Genomic DNA, 20,126 nt, shown 5'->3' with positions numbered 1-20,126 from the left:
TAACCAATCAGATGAGGCAAAAGAAAATACACATGGTTGCTTCGCGGGCTCGCTTTAGATACCTGAAGGTTTGAGTTCGTTGCCACTAAAAAGTTTGTAGAGACGAGAACGAGTTCGGCCAATTATGCAGTCAACGAATAAAATTAATAGAAGTATGAACAGATTGTGACAAAAGGTAAGCGTAGAGGTCTTAGTTAAGAGTATAACCTGTAGTTTGCACATGGGTTGTTTGTCAATATTTTCAGGAAGTGCAAGCGAAATACACTTTTGAACCGCAAGTGTAGAGATTTCATTTTTTTACTTTTACAAGGTTAAAGCTACACTTTTTTAATCTTAAACTTATCTTAGTGAACCTGTAGTCTTAATATTTTGTTCAGACCATACAAGGTTGGAGTTGCTACTTTATTTCAGATATATTCGAGGTCATGGGGGAAGATTTTAGTTCGGGACTTTTGGAGGGATCTTCTACTACATCTGGAGTACCCATTGAGCACCTGGACTATGGATACATAGAAAAGTGTTCTAAAAGCAAGGAACTGGAAAAAATTCTTAGAGTTTTGCGGTAAGAAACTGTTTTTGATTGTTGCATCTATTTCCGGTTTGCATCGTGTTAAGATCTGATCAACGATCAATTCTCCCTATCCTATCATTGAGGTGCATATAAAGCCTCAAACACTTTTTTATTGTTAGCATACAACTTCTCCCTAAAATTTCAATGCATTATACAGTAAACTGGTCATGAGAATCAGTGCACACTTATCAGTTCAAGGGCAGAAGCTTGATTAAGCACCATATTTTCGACTTAAGTTTGAGTCAATGTCTTGCCATATTATAGGAGAATAAGTACAAGGGTATATGAAGGGTGGTCCCTGGGGTGCCCCTGACCCCCCTCTTGTAAGTCATTTTTGTCACAAAAAACATGACATGGAGGTTGACATAACAATCTTCGATATGGTGTGACACCCCCCCCCCCCCCCCCTTTTGAAAAATCCTGGCTACACTCCTGAAGTAGTCAGATCTTGTGTGTTCAAGGGAGTTGTGAGGTACTCCATATCATTAAATAGACATATTTCTCCTCCTTTGTACCAAACTCCCACCTTCCTCCTTCTTCCTTCCTCCCATTGGGTACAAGGTTCAATAATTTGAACAATACATTGGATTGAAATTCAGCCATAGCAGGAAAGAAATGTTTTGATCTTCTAATAGCAGACACTGACTTCTTCGCTTCCCCTCTTTTGTTTTGCTGAATTTCAGGTCTGGTGAGGAAGGCCATTATCCAGAGCTTATCAAATTTACAGAGGAAAGATTACAGAAGGTAAATCCTAAAAGGTGAGTTTAGCAAACTCTAATAACCTTCTTTTGTAAGTCAGACTGAGGATGTTTGACTGGAGGGGCTGTGTTCACTAAAGAGGTCATGGAAATCCAACCTAACAGATGGTGGTAAGTGGCCTAGGAATGGAGTTAGACTGCAGATAACTATATTGTATTCCTGAAATCTTTATCTGTGGCATCTACTTGAAATTAATGTTGTTATTTTCTTGTTATACATTTGAAGGGGTGCTGCTATTTTTGTTGATAAATCCTTATTGTATGAGACGTATCTTGGTTCTCGTCTCAATCTCTTTATTTCTTTGATAGCAAGAGTCTTCGTAAAGAACTCCCCATCAACACTTATCGCGATTTGACTAAATCAGAGCACCAGGAGATAACAGATGACTTGCAGGTTTGTGTCTTGTTCATAATGTTTTCACCCACTTGTCGATGAAGGGTTTGCACTCACAGAGGTGGATTCCAGCAATAAGTAATCTTAGTCCAGACTATGAAATGCAAATTACAAAGGTTGGAATCAAATCACTCAAATCCAGGCCTGTAAAATTCTTAGCTAGGTATTGCCATTAGCTTATTTTTTGGCTTCCTGTAACTTCATTTTTAGTTATATTAGGAACCTAAGAATGTGGAATGGTTTGATCATATGTATCTTATGGCTGTGTTCCTGATTATGACTTTTGTAAGATATGGGGTAAATACTGGGCTTGAGAGCCTCATTACATTTCTGACTCACTACCTTGTAAATACAGGCCTTAAATCAGTTTGTACCTTTAACCTAAACATTTTGCACTTATTGGAGCCCTGCTCCTGTTATTGTAGCTTTAGATGGTAGTAGTTGAAATATGGGTCATCTAGAGCTTTGGGAAATACCGGACAGAGTATTTCACTGCAGGAAATGATCAGATGGTAGTTTTCTCTCACACTGAGCTAATCCCAAGCTATCTATTTTTTTTTCAGGATTGGATGGCAAATATCAATGAAGAGGATGAGGCATTGAAGAAATTAGGTGGAACTAAAGGAATGGAAAATGATAATCTTCCTCCTGTTAGAACAGCAGCCAGAAGTGAAAAACCTCCTGCTGAGGTTTGTTTAAATATTGTATGGAATTCTCTGCATATGATAAGGAATGATTTCTATAATACACTGCAGGATATGAACATTTTAGTCAGGATCTCATACACATGGTTGTAGACAGGGTTGTCAGAAAGCTTTGTTAAGGGAGCACACTGTAACACTTTTTTTCCCCACTCTGATTGCTTACATAAATGATATCGCCCATGAATGATTTTAGTATAATTTGGCCCATCTCTTTCATTAGCAGCCTCAAAAATCTACAGCTGAAAAGAAGAAGCCAGTGACACCACGTAGCTATCATGAGTGGGACAGGTAAATGAACACTGCTTGAAATGTTACAGACTACTTCAGTCACATCCATCTGCATCATTGGCTGTGATGTGATGCACTGCAAATCTTCACACTTTGCTTTCCTGCATGGCAGGATTTGCCAGTTCAATGCCTCTGTCTTCAGATAGAAACTCTTGGTGGATTATATTCTAACAGCTGACGAAGGAGTTCTCTAGTTTTACAAGAAAAGTGATAATATCACCTCTTCCTCTAACCTCAGGCAGTGATTGGCAATCAAAGGTGTTTATGCCTGAGGTTCTCTGATTTTGGGGGATGATTCCCTTTAATTCCTTCCCATTACTTCTCCCATTAGAGTATATTTTATTTCCTGATTTTTGAGAGACTTTTTTTGTTGGTAGAAAGTCCTGAATGCACTCAAGAAAATTTTGCATGTAAGTCTTGCTCCTTACTCAGAGGCTTAAGAACTAATTAAAGCTGACAATAATGTCAGTTTGCCCTTTTACCTTTTTATTCCTCAAGATTTGATCCTGATAAGGAGATAGAATCTTTGGAGAAACAAGAGGAGAAAGAAAAGAAAAAGATGCAGGAGAAAGTGAGGGCAACCAACAAGAATGCAATTTCAGCAAATGTGGATTTGACAGGTAATGTGCTGTTATGCTTGAGGTATATGAAACAAAATGGAGAGATTTGAATTTGAAGGCTGCTCTGACAGATTCAAAAATTGTAAACTGCTCAATACAGTCTGACCAAATTCCCCCTGCAAAGTGTTGTTAAGTGCCATGAGCTGATGGATATGGTGCTATATAAATACTTCATAACTATTATTATTACAAGTACTTTGTTCAACCCTTTAACTCCCATAATGACCAAGACATAATTTCTCCATACAAGATCATGCAGACAAGTGATAAGAAAAAAGAAAGATATCAATTAAGGGATTATTAGTTGATCCAATACCAAATTCTCTAAACTAACATCCCAAGAACTATATGACAGACAGTAAGGAGAATTACAAATGAGATCTTGGGAGTTAAAGGGTTTAGATGAGTCGCTAAATAAAATCGAGACACATGGGGTAGTGATTAACTTGTTGGAATTTTTATAGAAAGGTCCAGGTTTAAGTTCCATCCTAGATTACTGCAATGTGGTCTTGGATACTTAGGTAAAATACTCTAAAAAAAATGAAGTATGACACTTGGTGAATGCATGGGCCATTTCATTTCATTTATGTTTTCTATGGGGATAGTTGGCCAAAATAAGTAAACAGTGACTGAACATTTTTTAATCAATTCTTTTCTTCATCTCCTCCACTGTTAACTATGGTATGGTAAAGTCAACCCATCTGGCCACTTATCTCTAACAGTTTCTCTAGTAGGGCATAATTAGGGCTACAGTTGATAGACAGCTCATGGCATGCTATTCCCAAGCAGTTTTGCCATGGGTCTCTGGAAGCACTGAGGGAGACAATTGTCTTGCCTAGTACTAGGCATAAGGATCTACACAGAATACTGACCATTATGCTTGTGTCTAGCTTGTACAAATTTATACTGCTTGATAACTACCTTGTCATTATAATTCTTTTTCAAGATTCTTTTCTTTTCCTCTCTACATTTACAGGAAAGAGTGACACGGAGAGGAAAATCCTTGCTACCAGAGAAAAGGAGAAAGGAAATGAAGCATTCCAGAGTGGCCATTACTCTGAAGCTTTGACCTTTTACTGCCGAAGCATTGAACTGGATCCAAAAGCAGCAGCAGTATACAACAACAGGGCACTTGCAGGTATAAAGTGCTCACAGTGCACCCACTGATGATGATAAGAAATTAAAGTCTTTCCTGTTATTGTAAAAAATATTGTTCCTTCTGATGTGAATTGTATAGTTTCAACTGCTTGATGTACATAAGCTTTCTTCTGGAAATGAAGAAGAAGGGATACATGTCACCTTTTGGTGAAAAGTGTGTTGTCATTTTAATTTAATAGCATATTTTCTTTATCCTAAAGAAATTAAACTTGGAAAGTTCCAAGAAGCTGTTGATGACTGTGATCATGTGCTTAGTATAGAACCCAAGAATGTAAAAGGTACTACATTTAATGATTCACAATAATTATCTTTGCATCCAACTGTATTTGTTTCCAATAGTTAAATTATGAAGGGAAAAGCTATCCATCTTGAAAAATGTAGGCTGGTAAATATTTTGTTTTAATGTTTCGGTGTGCAATCTGTGTTTTTCTTTGTGATTCACAATCATTCTTGTTACATTTTAGTTTACAGTTTCCACCTTTGTGAATTATCATTCAATGCTTCTTTGAATGAATGGACATTTTTACAACATCCAAACGAGTAATTGTGACTATCACAAAATGCTTCAGAAATCCTTTCATTTTGAAGGAAATACAAAGCTAACCTATTACCTTCTGTCAGCTGGTATTTGAAGTGAGGTCATGCACTGAACTCTCTTTTGCTTTTGTTTTCTAAGCTTACTTGAGAAGGTCCATAGCTCATCGAGGGAAAGGGCTTAATGAAGAAGCAAGGAAGGATCTTAATCAAGTGCTTTCCATTGAACCTAAAAATAAACGAGCCTTGGTATGTGTTGATAAAAATTTTAACATGTTTTTGTCATCCTCAGTCATTTAGTGGTATATATAAATCAGAGTAATTTTGCTTCAATTAGTTACTGCTGATTTGTTTTAACACAGGAATTGCTTGATGAATTAAAAAAGAAAGAAAACAGGTAACTATTGTTGTGTAGTGTAAATTAAGAATTATGTTTTTGTGGTTCTAGTTGATTTGTTCTGGAATGTTATATTTCTATAATAAATTATCACTATTTGAAGTGTTTTATTTGCATAAGACTCAAAGCTTTTTCTTACCAACATAACATGTTCACATCTGTGTGTGTTTCTTATTATGGAGGTTATCAGTAATTTAAGCCTTTAGCGCTTCAGATTGTTTATCACACTGTCGAGCACAGGTATGGTGCCAACTTCCGAGGTTGAGAAAAACAACCAAATGAAAATAAAAAGCGTAGCTTTTTGGTGATAGTAGTTAGTTGGAGTTGTTGTAGAAAGTAGTTGAAACTGGAGTCAGAGTTGGGGTTAATTAGAGAGAAGTTACTGTGATTTGAGGCTTATGGTACGTGTATCTTCCGCTCAGCGAGCTTGCTTAAGGTAGACGACTCCTAACATCTTAACAATGTTTATCGCTGCCTTACATTTGACTGTCATTACTGTTTCGCTATGGATTTAAGTTTGATACATGTTGTACAAATATTAGTTCGTGAAGTGTTTTAAGCTGAGAGTATCCGAACTATTTAGATTCGCGCATATTTTTGAACACAGTTTTCAAAAGCCACAGAGGAACTTTTTTTTCGTTTTCCCATGGCCTCCTCTAAGCACGAGAGGGTGAAGGGGGTAAGCTAGGAAGGTGAGAAGGGGGGGGGGAGTGGCACAGGGAGAATTCTGTGCGTCTTTTTACTTAGGGTTTTTTTACTTCTGTTTTAGTAAAAGTGAAGAACACAGCAAGCTTGGTGGAAAATCAGCGGAATCACACCAAGACAAAAGTGAATTAAATGGCTCTGAAAGTACTTCTTCTAATAATCATAGTTCTGTTAAAACAGAAAAAGGGTCGTCAATGAAACCCAAAGGAAAAAGGATGAAAATCATCGAGGTTGCGAGTGAAAATGAACCAGAAACTTCTGCAAAATCAAACGAGGAAAGAAATATTAATGAAACGTCAACTAAATCATTTACTCATCCAGCAGACAAAGCAGAAGCCATTCAAAGAACTATGGATGGTAAAGGAGTGCAATCGAGCGGTAAGGAAGAAGTTAAAAAACAGCCCCAACTACCTGGATTAGTGCAGAAGGCTCAAGAAGATGCCACACGACTGTTTAAACTGGGAAGATTTGCTGAGGCAGCGGAGCAGTTTACAAAAGCTATTGATATACTGAAGCAAAGTAAAGAAGGTACGGATTGATATTTTTGATTATGATTATTTCAAAGTTATTGAACATTTCAATGTAGCAACTAAGTTAAAAACGTAAAGGATTTCAAGGGAACTTCTTCAATTTATGAACCATACTGTTTACCGAGACTGTGCTCGGTAATATTTGACTGAAACCCTGAACTTCTTTGGACAGATTGAGCTGCTGTAGTCCTCTTAAAACCGACTCCAGGACATGTCAGATACTTACGGTATTCACATGACTCAGAGGAACGAAACAGAACAAGTTAACTTCACTGGCAGATTGAAACTAACGAACGATACTCGGCACTTACAGCTAATGACAACACTCCGAACATAGCCAATACTTTTTCACGAACCAACATTCAATTGGGAAACAACTCCTCACTTGACCCAGATGATGACTTCCACTTAACACTCCAACCCCTAACTTCTTCTTACAGCATCATCCTTGAATCAAACATTACGGTCTTGATGAGAAAAGGAAGGATCGCTTACGAAAGAGGCTGTTAATCTTTAAACAAATTTTGTTTTAGTAACAGGCAATGTATAGACAACAATATGGAGAAACTACAATTTGATGTCAGGGTGTAAAGGGTCGCTATCTCCGCTAGCAGTCATTTTTCAGAACTACCATCAACTGGAAGATCATAAAACAGGATCAGTTGAGTTGTTTTTGACTATTCTTATCCGCAGAGAAAGTCGTATCCCGTCACGCCATGTGTGCTTTGCTGTGTAACCGTGGCTCGTGTATGATCAAGATTGGTGACTGTACTAGTTGTATAAATGACTGTACATCTGCCTTGGAGGTTTCACCGGGTGCTTTCAGACCACTCCTCAAACGAGCCGAAGCATACGAAATCTTAGAAAAGTAAGAGGTTCTTTTAGTTTGATTTTAATACTTTAAAGCACAAAATTCAGACACGAGGCGTTCAAATTTGTACACGTTACGAAGGATCTCTTGCGAGAAACAAGTGGTACCTGTAAGAGTTAGTCATGCAACTCGCGAGATCGAAATGCAAGTGGAGGAAAGCGCAAGGAGAGTGTAAAGAGCCAGTAACGCGCGAGAGGAGGAGCTCCTTCCCCTCGTGTATCTCACCCCTCTCGCGCGCTTTCCTTGCACTTTCCATACGCTTTCCTTGCATTTGCCTCCGTCCGCGTGAAAAACGCAAACGTGAGACATGACACCATTAACTTCTGCGTTCTTGATTGTTGTTGTGCCAGGTTCGACAAGGCTTGGCTGGATTACCAAATGGCGCTGAAAATCTCCCCTCAAAACAGCACTGCATTAAATGGAAACTACAGGTGATAACTTCATGAAGGTTTTTTTAAATCTAAGAGGACATAAATAATACTTTTTCGTTTTGTTATTCTTCAATTTTTCCATGCAATAATTACCATATGTTTTCTCTGTACACTGAAGTTATTTAGTGTAATATGCCCTTGCGAAATTTTTTTTTGGGGGGGAGGGGGGGTGTTATTTTTCGCCCCACCATCTTGCTACACGTGTTCATTGGTCTATCTTTAACTTTTCAATTTGCAAACGTCTAAATACGTCAACTTTGGCAGCAAAAGAGTGACTTTGATTCAACTTGTGTAGGACTTCAAAACATCTAGAACGTCGGTTTGGAACGAACTGGAGAGGGAAAGTTTCCCCAATGGAATACTTACCAGTGATCAAGTCTTCTGTAGCGCCGCCTACCACTGACAGCTCATCAGCTCACCCTACCCCTACACAGTCAGCTGAAGAAGCCACAGACCAACTCCATCCCTCCCCTCCACAAGGGATAACCGAAAACATGCCAACCACCACTCATCCTACTGTGGAGGCCCCTGTTGATCCAGCTGTGAGGTTTGCACAGTGTAAAGAAGAAGGGAATTCGTTAGTAAAACAGGTAAATAACGTGTTACTTTTGTTGCTGTTGTTTTTATGCCAGAGTGTGTTTATATGTTTCCTTATGTTACAAAAACGAAGTGCTGCTTTCGCTTTTGTGTACTTTTGTTTGTTTGTGTTTTTTCATTTACTTTTATCATACGCGCACAAGCCATGGAGTCCGCCATGTGGAAATTTTTGTAATTAAAAAAAATCTTTTACGTGATAGAACGTGTAGTCGATCCTTCGTGCAAATTTTAAATGTACTTAAAATCCAAGGTATATTTTTATTTAGAGCAAGAGTATTTCTCCTTTTCCCGTAACAGAACCGCTGCGAGGAAGCTGTTGCGCGATACACAGAATGCATTAATATTGATCCCATAAATGTAGCAATTTATACAAACAGAGCACTATGTTACCTGCGACTCAATCAGGTAAGAGGCTGAACCCTGTTAAAAGTTAAAATTAAAAGTTCTGCATACTTGTATTAACCTTATTTTTATATTCCTCTAGAGAGAACGGACCTCTCTTTCGTCTAGCAAACATTGACTATTATTTCTTTTACTTATTTATTCCAAATTTTTTATTATTATTTGGATTCTCTGAAAACTAATCAGTTTCCTTTTGTCTCAAGCACGAGCTGGCAATCGATGATGCAACAGAAGCTCTGAGACTTCAACCTGATAACGTGAAGGCTCTTTTCAGGAGAGCACTCGGCAAAAAGGTTTGTTTCATTGCCGAGAGAGAAACATGTAGGGTATGACCTTAATGGTTAGATTAATGTGATTCAACCGCAAATGATAAGAAAACAAGAGAGAAAGAATGACGCCTTTTTTTTCCTTTTAAAAAACTTAACACTCGAAATAGCGGGAAAGAAGGTTCCCACTGACTCACGCTTCGTGAGGCTTACAGCTGGTAAATAACAGCAAACTGACTAATCACTTTCCACTAACCGGATAACACTCAACCGACAAAAAATCGCATTAGACTTCTTCTTTATGGTTACTTCTGGTCGGTTTGTGAACACATCGGTCACCACCCCCCATAGTAATCCTTTCCTGGACTACTCTTGTACAAACAATCAGACTACACGCCCTAGTTCAAACCGTATACAGTAGTTGGAAGAAGTTGCTCATCGTGCTTCAAGTTGTATCGATTTCAATGTGTTAGTTACTGTGTACCACATATTAAGTGCTGAATATTTTTTTCAACCAACTGTTAGTGTTCGTAACAGTCTGTAGTCATGACAATTGTTGCTCTGTTGGTATTTGACAGGCGTTAGGGCAGTATGATTCAGCTGCAAGAGACTTGTTATCCCTCCAGAAGATTGAACCGAAAAATGCTGCCGCCAAGAAAGAATTAAAAATTGTTCTCGAGATGTGCCGTAAGGTATTCCAACAAGACTGTTTTCATTAGTAAAGACTGACTGTGCTGGGATATTGCCCACCTGCAATAAGATACCAAATGAACGCTTTGTACTTGCGTTAACGTATTTCAAGTTTTTTCTTTCATAGTTAAAAAAAAAGAAACTCAAACTGTGATCATGTTCACTTTTGGCAGGAACGCAGGTCATCACACGACAAAAATGAAAAACTTAAAGAAAGAAAAGAGGAAAAGAAAGCCGAACAACAGGCACCGAAAATTAGTCACGAAGAGACGAAAACAAAATGGAAAAGAGTAACAATAAGGGATGTACAAGATAGAGACCACGAGGTAGGTCGAGTAAACCCCCCTCCCCACCCTCACAAAACACCAAAAAAATGTGTCTTTTCTGGACTCTGTTTTTATCTGGACTGAGTTCCTTTTAACTGGTTATGGAATCTCCTTTTGAGCGATGAGAACAACGAGATTTTACCTGAATATTGTCAAGCCCAAAAACGACTAACGCGTAAACAAGTTTGAGTAATACGACGGTTTTTTTTCCTCGCACCCCAACAACGTATGGGTGTTCGAGGATGGTACAACGAGAGAACGCTAAAGGAACCACATTTCCCTTCTCTTGTTTGTGTCAGATCTTCAGCACGCTATCCAATAAGGATTGTGATTTCAGAGTTCACTTCCCGCCGTATAAGCCTCTGGTGTATTGAAGTCATACTTGACCCTTGCGTATCACGTATGTGCTGCCTTCCCGTCCTCTACTATGACTGATGCTATCTTTTGTCTCCCAGGAAGACGAAGGGCCAGTCCCCTCGCCGAAACAGCCGTCTCCTTCTACAGCTAACAAGCTTTCAGATAAAGCGCCAATTAACCCAATGGAAGGGACCACAACTGGAAGGCCAGTCAAGCTTGCAAAGGTTGACATCTTTAATGAGCAGTGATACTGTTTTCATCGTCATTTTCACTTCGTTTGCTTCTTCTCCATCCTCCATCTCTGATCCTTTTTGTTTCACAATTCCTTCCTTGGTGATTGACGATCACTTCAACGTTTTAATCGATTTTGAATTTTGCGGATCCTACGATATCTTCGCAAAAAAATTAGTGGCCCTTGATGAAGCTTCTGAAACAACGAGAGTTGTATCAATCACTGTGAGATTTCATTCGATTTTGAATTTTCATCCTCATTTTCGGGAGAAAATCGTGATCCTTGACGTAGCTTCTATAACAATTGAAGTCTTATCACTTTCATCAACGTCATGGCGTTACATCACTTAAGTTTAAACATGGTTGTTTTTCATTAGAAAACGCCGTATGATTTCTTTCAAGCGTGGAACTCGGTGAAAAAAAATGATACTAAAGATTATGCGGATTTACTGAGGCAGCTAGAGACGAAACGCCTCACCAAAGGTACAAAGTCCGTAGAGATACTTGTTATGCTGTGTGTGAAAGGAAGGGACAGGAGAGAGGAGTGATAGGGGAAAGAATGGGATTAAAAGACAAACAAGGGAAGAGGGAATGGAGGATGAAAAAAGGAGAATTAGAGAATAACAAGAAGAAAAAGAAATGGGAAATAGAAGTGGATATGTGAGAGAGAGGAAGGAGGGTTCAGAAAAGCTCACATGAAGGAAGAATAAGAACCGTTAATCGATAACGGATGAGAGGAAAGTGGGATACAGATCGAGAAAGAAAAAATGGGAAGAGAACGGGAATGAATTTAAAGGGGGGTCGATAGGGAGTGATAGGTCATGTGGGAAAGGGGAGGATAGAAGGATATTAAGAAAGGGACACAAAAGAGAATAAGGGAAAATGGGAATATAAATTACCAAGTAAGGGGCAAAGTTTAGAGGAGTCCTCAAAGAAGGTCGTGTACTGACATTGTATGTTTTTTTTTGGGTCAGTTCTCAGTAATAAACTTGATGCTCCAATGTTAAGTAGCATTATAGCAGCCCTCAGCCAGGAAATTGTTCCACAAGGTAAAGACAAACTTTAGCTTTTTAATTCAAGAACAATTGAGGATTGAAACCTTAGTCGGAGTGGAGTCATAATCTTATCCTATGATCACTTTGTTATTGTAACAGGAGAAGAAAAACTTGCTTGCCACATTCTGGGAGAGCTTAGTCATGTTGAACGATTCGATATGGTGTTGTTATTTATGTCGTCTAAAGAAAAGAAAGGTGAGAAACTTGGTTTTAAACTTCATTTTGTTGTTATTGTCTCAAAAAATTGTTTCTTTGGGCCAGTTACAGCAATTTATCAACTCATTTCTGTTATTAGAACTTCAACAGCTTTTCTCCAACCTTCAAGTTGTGAGGGACCAGAAGAAGTTTGTCACAAGTGATGAATTTGAACAGCTACAAAAGAAGTACATGAATTAGGAACCTAGTTCACTTTACTGTAGGACAAGTTATGTGTTAGCCGTTTGACAATGTTATGAGCCTTCTTAGTTCCTTGCTCCACTTAAATCTTCTTAAAGCTGAAAGCACTACAATGTTGAAAGGGAAGGGGTGGGGTTGGGGGGGTTCCATCTTAAGGAAAAGAGAGCAACAAGGCAATGTCAAGTGAAAATAATATACCTTTCTGACAATGGTATCTTTCACCTTTGGGGAAAAATACTGATAAGGTCTTTCTCAGCAATCTCTAACGTCCAGCATGACTAACTGAAACAACAAACTAAATCTCTTCTCTTTCTTGGTTATAATTATCTATTATCTGACCACGTTTCTCTAAATAATAAATAAATTTAAAAAGATGTTGAAAATCTTTGTTTTAAGGAAGTTTGTGTGTCATAGTTGTCTCATGCATTTGTTTTGGGCACTGACGGTACCTTAGATAATCTCTAGCGTTTTATTCATGGCTGAAAGACTGTTTGCTGGTTAAATGAAAGGTATTAATTATGCTTAACAAGTGCATGTTTCAGAAACTTCTATGACAATACAAGTTTTAACTTTTGAAGAAATTATGTTTACAGAAAGTGTTTCCCTGAGAAACATCACATATGGTGTGGGAAGGTTGTAGTGCGTGTTTTCTCTTGAAGATCTTTAGTTATATGCTGTAATGTGAATTTTCTTTGATGAAACAAGACTTAATGTAGAAATGTTTTCCTTAACTACACAATCCTGCTTTTGTCCTTGTAATACAAAGTTTAATATTTCTTTACTGGTGTATGTCATATTGCGAGTGTTCTCTGTAACCGCAATTTTGGTTTGCCATGCTATTTATCAGAAAGGTTGGGGTTGCATGACACCTGTCATAAGCGTAAGCTTCCTTGAAGAACTAAGACTGCTTGTCCAGCAATGTCAACTCTGTTGTCTTCCCTGACATCAATTCTCAGTTCTCCACCACGCGATGAACACTGACGAGCTAAAAAAAGAAAATGATATGTTAGAAAAGTCAGATTAAACTTCCCCAAACACTGATATAAACGTGACAGGGAGACATTTCAAGTTAAACACAATATGGATGGTTGATCAAGCCTAACACAGCCTTTAAAGATAAACTCAAAGAGCGACGATTCAAGACACCAATTTTGTAATCATCCTTTTTCTTGGTTGGATCAAACTACACAACAAACTGACCCCTCTAAACAGGAAATATACCCTTGTAAGGCCAAATAAAAGGCAAGCTTTGCTGTTTTTTGTTTTGTTTGGAATGGGTATACTAAAAACTCGGGCAAATGTCACTAACTCCAAAATTCAGACAGCACATTTCAAACAACCTTACTAGGAATTATGGAACTCACCATAGAAATCGTTCTTTTTCAGTCTTTGTGACCAATAACTAGCAAGGACTGTATGTGCCGAGCCTAAACGAAAGATTGTAATGTTAAAAAAGGAAACTAACATTAATGAATAGAACTACCTTAAAAGCTATTTTAAAACTCACCAGTTACTGGGTCCTCAGATACTCCAACCCAAGGAGCAAAGTAACGTGAAACAAAGTCATACACCTCACCGCTACCATTCACACACCCATTCACCTTAGTCCCCTGCAGGGTTACAATCACACCACAGACAAGTTCAGTCAAGGGGGCAGACAACATAGCCTGGAAGTCTGGGGAGAGGTTTTCCAGATCTTCTCTGTGAGCAAAAGTTAAAGATTTATCAGAAATACAATGCTATTCAATGACTGAGTGAGCATCAATAGGACAAACTTGTAGTCAAATTGTGTAACAAGGTTTGCCCCTTAGCCCACACTTCCTAATTTTATGTAAGAGTAATTTTATGTTCTTTTTAATTCTTATTCCATGACCTGACCTTGTCAATGAAGGCTCCAAACACAAGAGAAGATTCTTGGTTGTCTTAGAGTATTCAACGTCTTTCACCCTAAGGTCGCCTACAACTGATAACAATTTTCAGTTACTGATTTATCTTCTAATAAGTATTTTTGGATAAGTAAACATTGTTATTTGACCTATTTCCTTCCTACAGTGAACAGAATGAATAATAGGCTTGTTAGAGTGAGAGACAGTAGACTACTTGTGGTCACAACTTTGCTCTTCCAGACACCTCCCTTTCTGACTTTGTTATTTTAAAGGCTGGAAATTTCCAAGACCCTTCCCTCTCACCAGGCCTCTGGGCCATGGAATAAAAATGGAGTTTTGGTAAATGTCAGGAAAACTTGTTGAAATACAAGAAATGGGGAGGGGGGGGGGTGGTTGAGGGTAACATGGGATGCAATGGTGTTTCATCCAGATGGAGTAGTAGTATTTGAGTCACTTGATGCTTCAGAACCAGCAGTTTCCAAGACTTAACTTTTAGTGGTATAACACCCAGACCAAAATGGGCTTCTTCCTGTCTCTTGTAAAAATTGTTGAAGAAAAAGTTGTTTACCTGCTTTAATTAATCTCTTCATTGCTTCTTCCTGACAGAAATGAAATGTGAGAAATTGATTTTAAGGCAAGAACATGCTTTGAACTTACTTGTTGAACAAGTTTTGATTCTCCCACAAAACAGCTGCTACAATAATCATAAATATTATGCTATACCCACAATTATAGACAATATTGGTTGGTAGGGAATTTTTAACTTAAAGTTTCATGAAAAAATTCTCAGACAGCGTATCCCACTTTTCATATTAGTGGCAAATGAACGAAATTTAAGATAATGTTAATTTTTAACATTCAAGGCTAGATGTAAATTTGGTACCCTATGCTGTACATAAACACAATGAAATTAACACATACTTTAGGTAATGGTTCACAGCTGTTCAAAGGGAAGTTTAAACAAATTAATGAACCTGTAACAGAAAGAAAAAAGGAAATCAAAATATGACTGCTGGCTGCAACATTCTTGCCCAAATTCATTGAGAGCACAATTAGACTCGACTTGTCAATTTCATTTTAAGATCTTGCAAATAATAAATACCACTAGTATTCACCAATGCAACTTTCTAGTATTATAATTTTAATTGACCAGAAAATTACCGTAGACATTTTCGTTGACAAGGGATGAGTGCTTGAAATGTCAGCTTTACAAACTCTCTATAGTGGAAAATTTACATTCTCAAGTTTGAACTTGGTTAAGAAAACCAAAGTATCTAACTGTGCGCTTTTAGTTAGCCTTTTACATCAAATCAGATTCCCACCTTCTTGTCTTGCCATTAACTTTCCACTTAATGTTTCAAATGTTACTTCAGCATTTGCATTACCTAGTAAGGGTATGTTCAATGATTACATATTAACAAATTGCAAATTTCTTACAATAGTTAAAATAGAAGGATTGGAAAGACTTGGGAAAACGGAGAATGCATTAATGATATATTCGGGGGGGGGGGGGGTAAGGTTACTATATACTGGATTGATTCAGTAGCAAAAGCTGTTGCAAAGGCTCAAACAATTCAGACAAGGGAATGGTACCCCTGATATTTGCATTTTTAAGTTATAAAAGTAGACAGAAGGTTAAGTAACATTTGACATAGGCAGCTATCAATGTTGTTATAACTAGTTTACTGTGGAAAAGGGTTGGCCTCTTCCATGGGGGGGTGGGGAGGGGGAGATCTGGGGTATGCTCACCAAGCTGAAACTAATAATAAAATTATGGAAGCTTCAAAATGTAATTTTTAGCTTTTATTTTTAGGGCAAATAAAAAGAGTGCTGTTTATAATAATTTTTAATTACACCTGTAATTTGTCTGTTATTCTTGACTGGTCAGAATGCTGTGTTTGTGGATAAACATAGGAAATTTGAAAATAAATGACAAGTTGGGAGGCTCTTGTTTCAACAATCTCATTCCCAGGTCTCTCTTTATTTCCTTCCTTTGGTAAAGGAAGGGTAGAACTAAGACCCTGAGAGTGAGGTTGTTGTTTTGAGACTCCCTGCCAGCTTATAACTCACTTACAAGTGTGAAAGCCCACAGGTACCCCAGCTCACAGGCTAGCCAGGGGATAACAGGTCCAAAGAGGGTGGTAGATGGCCAGTAACAAGCTTTTATTAAAACCACAACTTTCTTAACCCTTTAACTCCCAAGATCTGATTGTCAATTCTCCCCTTTAGCTACTACACATTTCCTTGTAAATAAGTTATGAGGATTTGGTGTTAGATCATGATAACAACTTCTACCTGATAGATTTAAGTATTCTCATTACCTGTTTGCTGGATAGTGCATGGGTATTGTAGGGAGAAGTTACTTGTTAATCACTTCTGAGAGTTACACCTTACCTATGGAGTCAAACAAAACAGCTGCTGAGGCTAAAGTTGCATGTCCACATAAAGGCACTTCACATGCTGGGGTAAACCAACGAAGACCAAAACAGGAACCTGCAATAGATAAAATTAGAATTCAGTATACAACATAGGCAGAGAGGTGAAAAAGCTCAGGTCATACAAAACTTACACTAAGATTAATTCGTGTTTCACCAGATTCAGTTTGCTCTCAAAATAATATGTTGTAATTTTCAGCCATAAAGGTAGATTTTCGAACAATGTTTCTACGTTCAGTTATGTCCAATACATGAAAATGCTTACTATGAACAGATATAGTAATGAGGTAAAAGAACAGAGGAAAACTTACTTAAGGTAATGCACACGTTTGGATATTCAATAAGGGGATAAAATAAGTCATCACATGCCTCCAGGACAATAACTGTTCACACCCTAACATCAATATGCCCATTCTCCATACTGTTCTTCCTACATTTCCTCAGGTGCTGATGAGGAGAATTTGCCTGACAATCAAGAGCTTCTGTAGTTGGTGATCATTTCCTTTATTCTTGTGACCTCAAGGTGTGATTCAGAGGTGATGTAAGGAGAAATTAGATGAAGGTCCCTTGTAGGGTCAAAGGGATCAAGAAGAAGGACTAACTTACTTAAATGGGTGCTATTTGCTGTGATTATTCCTAACCTTTTGAGTATGTGTCTTGCTCAGTTTTTTGGAGGATAAAAGCAGTGTCAGACAAATTAATTTCATTTGCTATCCTTTGCATGGTGTTGTCACTTAATTCCTAAATTTAAGACAAAAGCAGATGGAGTCTAAGCTTAAGTAAAACTCAGTTGGGTTTGGTGAACCTAGCCTTTTGAATATGTGTCAGGTTCATTTTTTTCCAGGATAAAGGCTGTTTCCAATAAGTTAATTTCTTTTGCAACTTTTTGCAAGATGTCATCACTAATTGCTGCTTGTAAGAACAAATTAATTCAATAAAAATTACTGGTACACATCAACTTGCAAATTACACCAGTGGAAGAAGATAATGGTGCACTTGAAATTTCAAAATAGAACAACCTTACTTGCATAGATTCCATAAATAAAACAATTTTAAATATGAGTACAGTTCAAAATGACTACAATGAAACACGCATGATTCCCTGTAACTCTGATTTTCGTGCTTACGCACTTGTCAGAAGACACTGACAAGTGTGTAAGCATGAAACTCAGAGTTACAGGGAATCATGCGTGTTTCATTTTAGTCATTTTGAACTGTATTTCGCTCTACACTCGTGTGTTGAGCACTTTCCAACAGCATTTGCTACAATTTCCCACAATTAAATGTGAGTACATATCTTTTTTTAATTGAGAAAAATTCCATAACCCCTTGACTGCCATCACTAAAAAGTCCTGTGCCAATGCAAATTGACTTATTGTTTTTTAGAAATGTTAAGGACACTAGCCAGAAGCTCATTTTTATTAAATTGATCATTGATTAGTTTAATAATAGCAGAATGATCCTAGATAACAACATAGTTGCATTGTTTATCTGTTGGTCTATATTTCTATTGTTATGAAATAGATATATATATATTATGATAGGAAAAAAGGACGCAACTACATTTCCCGACAAGCCTGTTTCGTGAATTGCTTCACTCTTCAGGGGTTTAATCATTAAACCCCTGAAGAGTGAAGCGATTCACGAAACAGCTTGTCGGGAAATGTAGTTGCATCCTTTTTTCCTATCATAATATTTATTCTGCTCTGCTTCAACGTATTGAGCACTGTTCCACGCGAAAATCGATTTGCAGACTTCCTATATATATATATATATGTATTATATATAGGTATATATATTTCTATTGGTTTTGTAATCGGACCTTCCAAGGTCACCACACACATATAAAAGCGAGTTTAGTGTCCCTGTAATCAGTTCTTTGTAAGTTTTTGAGTAGCCTTGATAAACTTCCGTCCTTTTGTTTCTTAAACCTTTGGCACAAGCGATACCAATATGTAAGTACCTTTGTAACTTTGTTCTTCTAAGTTTAGTTTTCCAGCATTGGGCAAAAGTATACAAACAGATATTTTGTTGTATTGCCATATTTTCAATTGATTTGAGATTTAAAGGCCAAAATTGTATCAGATGCAAGTGAAAGCCCACCATTTACATATAAGAACAATAGGCTGTTAACCAGCCACCAAAATTCTTAATAATTTGTACCGAAACTTTTGTCCTTTGACATAGTTTGTTCTGATTTATCAGGGTATTTGTATTGTTCATTGTCATTATAATCTTGTTATTGGCATTAAGGCCCAGTTTTTTACACGCTATTTTTGATTATGTATTTCCCAACATTTCATTAGATTGATAGAACTTCGTTGTATTATTGTTGCAGTTTACAATTGACTGATTGATTGTGAGATTGATCGTTGATTGTGGTTTGTGGTCGATTGCTTGCAGGATTAAAGATTTGTGTGAATGGTCAACTTCGGTCTGTTATTCTTCAATCTCGATCTGTAAAAATAGCCCCTAAACACCTTGTTAATCGCGTCTTGGAGTGACACCCCTTGGGATCTTATAAACTATATTTGTTTTGGTCGCTACAAGCGCTACAAGAGTTTTTAACTAGTTTTGAGCTTTGGAGGCCAGATTATTTTACATTTCCAATGCTGGAGATTTGACTGTTACTGTCATAACTTTCGATGTACTGAGTATGTCATGTAGGCAGTGAAGGGGTTAATTAAGTGTCACTTTGTAGTAATGTAATTGGAATTAAGAGATACAGTGTACATATGCAAACAATTTTACACCAGCACACTCTAAATTTAAGACCCCCATTAATCCTTTCAATTCTCAAGCCACATGATAAATTTTAGGTAAAAGAAAATAATAGGAAAGTTTTTCTTTTTAAGGCATAATACGTTTGCTGTTTGAATTGAACAACCCCCAACCAACTTCCTGTCATCCTTAAATTCTGAGGGTGGGAAACGAGTTAGTTTTGGTACAAATCCCTCCTCAAAAGTTTCGAAGCAAAATGCTTTTCAGGTCCCAGTTTTCAGGGGGAAAAGAATAGAGGCGAAACGTAAATACAACCCGGTGACTTCACTTTTATTTTTCCGTATTGAAAGAGGCAAGTTCAAGTGACCTGATTCAAGGCGAATTTAATGATATTGTCACACAATCGTCTTCCTAGCCCAATCTCACGCTTGTTGCTATTGAAAGTTTCTTACCCTTGATCCCACGAGACATACAGCAGCTGGATTCCCGCCAAAAGGTTTGTCGGTGAATGCATCGACGACAAAGATTGGAAAACTCGCTTCGACCGCCATCTTGAATAATGTCGTCTCCAATCTTCCCCGGAGTACATTTTTCCCAACACGTTGTGTTAGGAGGGAGAGGCCGGTATAGGCTCTTTTCGTCCCTCGATCGTTCGTTCGTTCGTCTCTTCGTTTGTTCGTTCGTTCGTTTCTTTCTTCGTTCGTTCGTTAGTTCGCTCGTTTTCTCGCTCGCTCCCTCTTTCGTTCGCTTGCTTGATAAGTCCTTCGTGGCTGGAAAATTGAATCTCCCAACGGATCTAGGAA

General features: G+C 37.8%; 2 protein-coding genes across 5 annotated transcripts; one reads left to right on the top strand and one right to left on the bottom strand.

Moving 5' to 3' along the window:
* The first annotated feature begins 47 nt into the window (after positions 1-47).
* LOC131783032 (sperm-associated antigen 1) lies at positions 48-13,417 on the top strand. 2 transcript variants are annotated; one of them, XM_059099781.2, is made up of 24 exons: positions 48-175; positions 412-562; positions 1,255-1,329; positions 1,639-1,723; positions 2,287-2,412; positions 2,651-2,715; positions 3,214-3,335; positions 4,312-4,473; positions 4,694-4,771; positions 5,170-5,276; positions 5,390-5,424; positions 6,194-6,657; positions 7,353-7,527; positions 7,881-7,961; positions 8,257-8,551; positions 8,856-8,963; positions 9,164-9,253; positions 9,805-9,918; positions 10,090-10,242; positions 10,698-10,823; positions 11,208-11,313; positions 11,805-11,879; positions 11,985-12,080; positions 12,181-13,417. In XM_059099781.2, exons 2-24 carry the CDS (start codon positions 426-428, stop codon positions 12,279-12,281), a joined length of 2,976 nt encoding a protein of 991 aa, XP_058955764.2. In that variant the 5' UTR covers positions 48-175; positions 412-425; the 3' UTR covers positions 12,282-13,417. The 2 variants fall into 2 exon arrangements, with proteins under 2 accessions (XP_058955764.2, XP_058955763.2); XM_059099780.2 differs by having other exon boundaries at positions 2,648-2,715.
* Positions 11,811-19,954, bottom strand: LOC131783033 (phenazine biosynthesis-like domain-containing protein). 3 transcript variants are annotated; one of them, XM_059099785.2, is made up of 11 exons: positions 19,776-19,954; positions 17,244-17,343; positions 16,562-16,660; positions 15,490-15,552; positions 15,089-15,141; positions 14,736-14,766; positions 14,160-14,244; positions 13,789-13,982; positions 13,646-13,708; positions 13,151-13,266; positions 11,811-12,257 (listed from the first exon to the last, which is right to left on the bottom strand). In XM_059099785.2, the coding sequence occupies exons 1-10, from the start codon at positions 19,872-19,874 to the stop codon at positions 13,154-13,156; spliced, it is 900 nt and encodes a 299-aa protein (XP_058955768.2). In that variant the 5' UTR covers positions 19,875-19,954; the 3' UTR covers positions 11,811-12,257; positions 13,151-13,153. The 3 variants fall into 3 exon arrangements, with proteins under 3 accessions (XP_058955768.2, XP_066023353.1, XP_058955769.2); XM_066167256.1 differs by lacking the exon at positions 11,811-12,257 and adding an exon at positions 17,902-17,954 and having other exon boundaries at positions 13,127-13,266; positions 17,244-17,345; positions 19,776-19,851; XM_059099786.2 differs by lacking the exons at positions 11,811-12,257; positions 17,244-17,343 and adding an exon at positions 17,413-17,511 and having other exon boundaries at positions 13,127-13,266; positions 19,776-19,885.
* Between the last annotated feature and the right edge of the window lie 172 nt (positions 19,955-20,126).

The sequence above is a fragment of the Pocillopora verrucosa genome, chromosome 5 (genome assembly GCF_036669915.1).
Source record: "Pocillopora verrucosa isolate sample1 chromosome 5, ASM3666991v2, whole genome shotgun sequence".
Taxonomy (NCBI): domain Eukaryota; kingdom Metazoa; phylum Cnidaria; class Anthozoa; order Scleractinia; family Pocilloporidae; genus Pocillopora; species Pocillopora verrucosa.
This window is presented reverse-complemented; position numbering and strand designations above follow the sequence as displayed.

Excerpts from the sequence above, each read along its gene's own strand:
- LOC131783032 (XM_059099780.2), top strand. The coding sequence starts at position 426 with ATGGGGGAAGATTTTAGTTCGGGACTTTTGGAGGGATCTTCTACTACA. Across the intron at positions 2,413-2,647 it reads GTGAAAAACCTCCTGCTGAG|CAGCCTCAAAAATCTACAGC; the intron begins GTTTGTTTAAAT and ends CTCTTTCATTAG. Across the intron at positions 10,243-10,697 it reads TACAAGATAGAGACCACGAG|GAAGACGAAGGGCCAGTCCC; the intron begins GTAGGTCGAGTA and ends TTTGTCTCCCAG.
- LOC131783033 (XM_059099785.2), bottom strand. The coding sequence starts at position 19,874 with ATGGCGGTCGAAGCGAGTTTTCCAATCTTTGTCGTCGATGCATTCACC. Across the intron at positions 15,553-16,561 it reads TGTTTTGTTTGACTCCATAG|GTAATGCAAATGCTGAAGTA; the intron begins GTAAGGTGTAAC and ends TACCCTTACTAG. Across the intron at positions 15,142-15,489 it reads GTTAATGGCAAGACAAGAAG|GTTCATTAATTTGTTTAAAC; the intron begins GTGGGAATCTGA and ends TTTCTGTTACAG.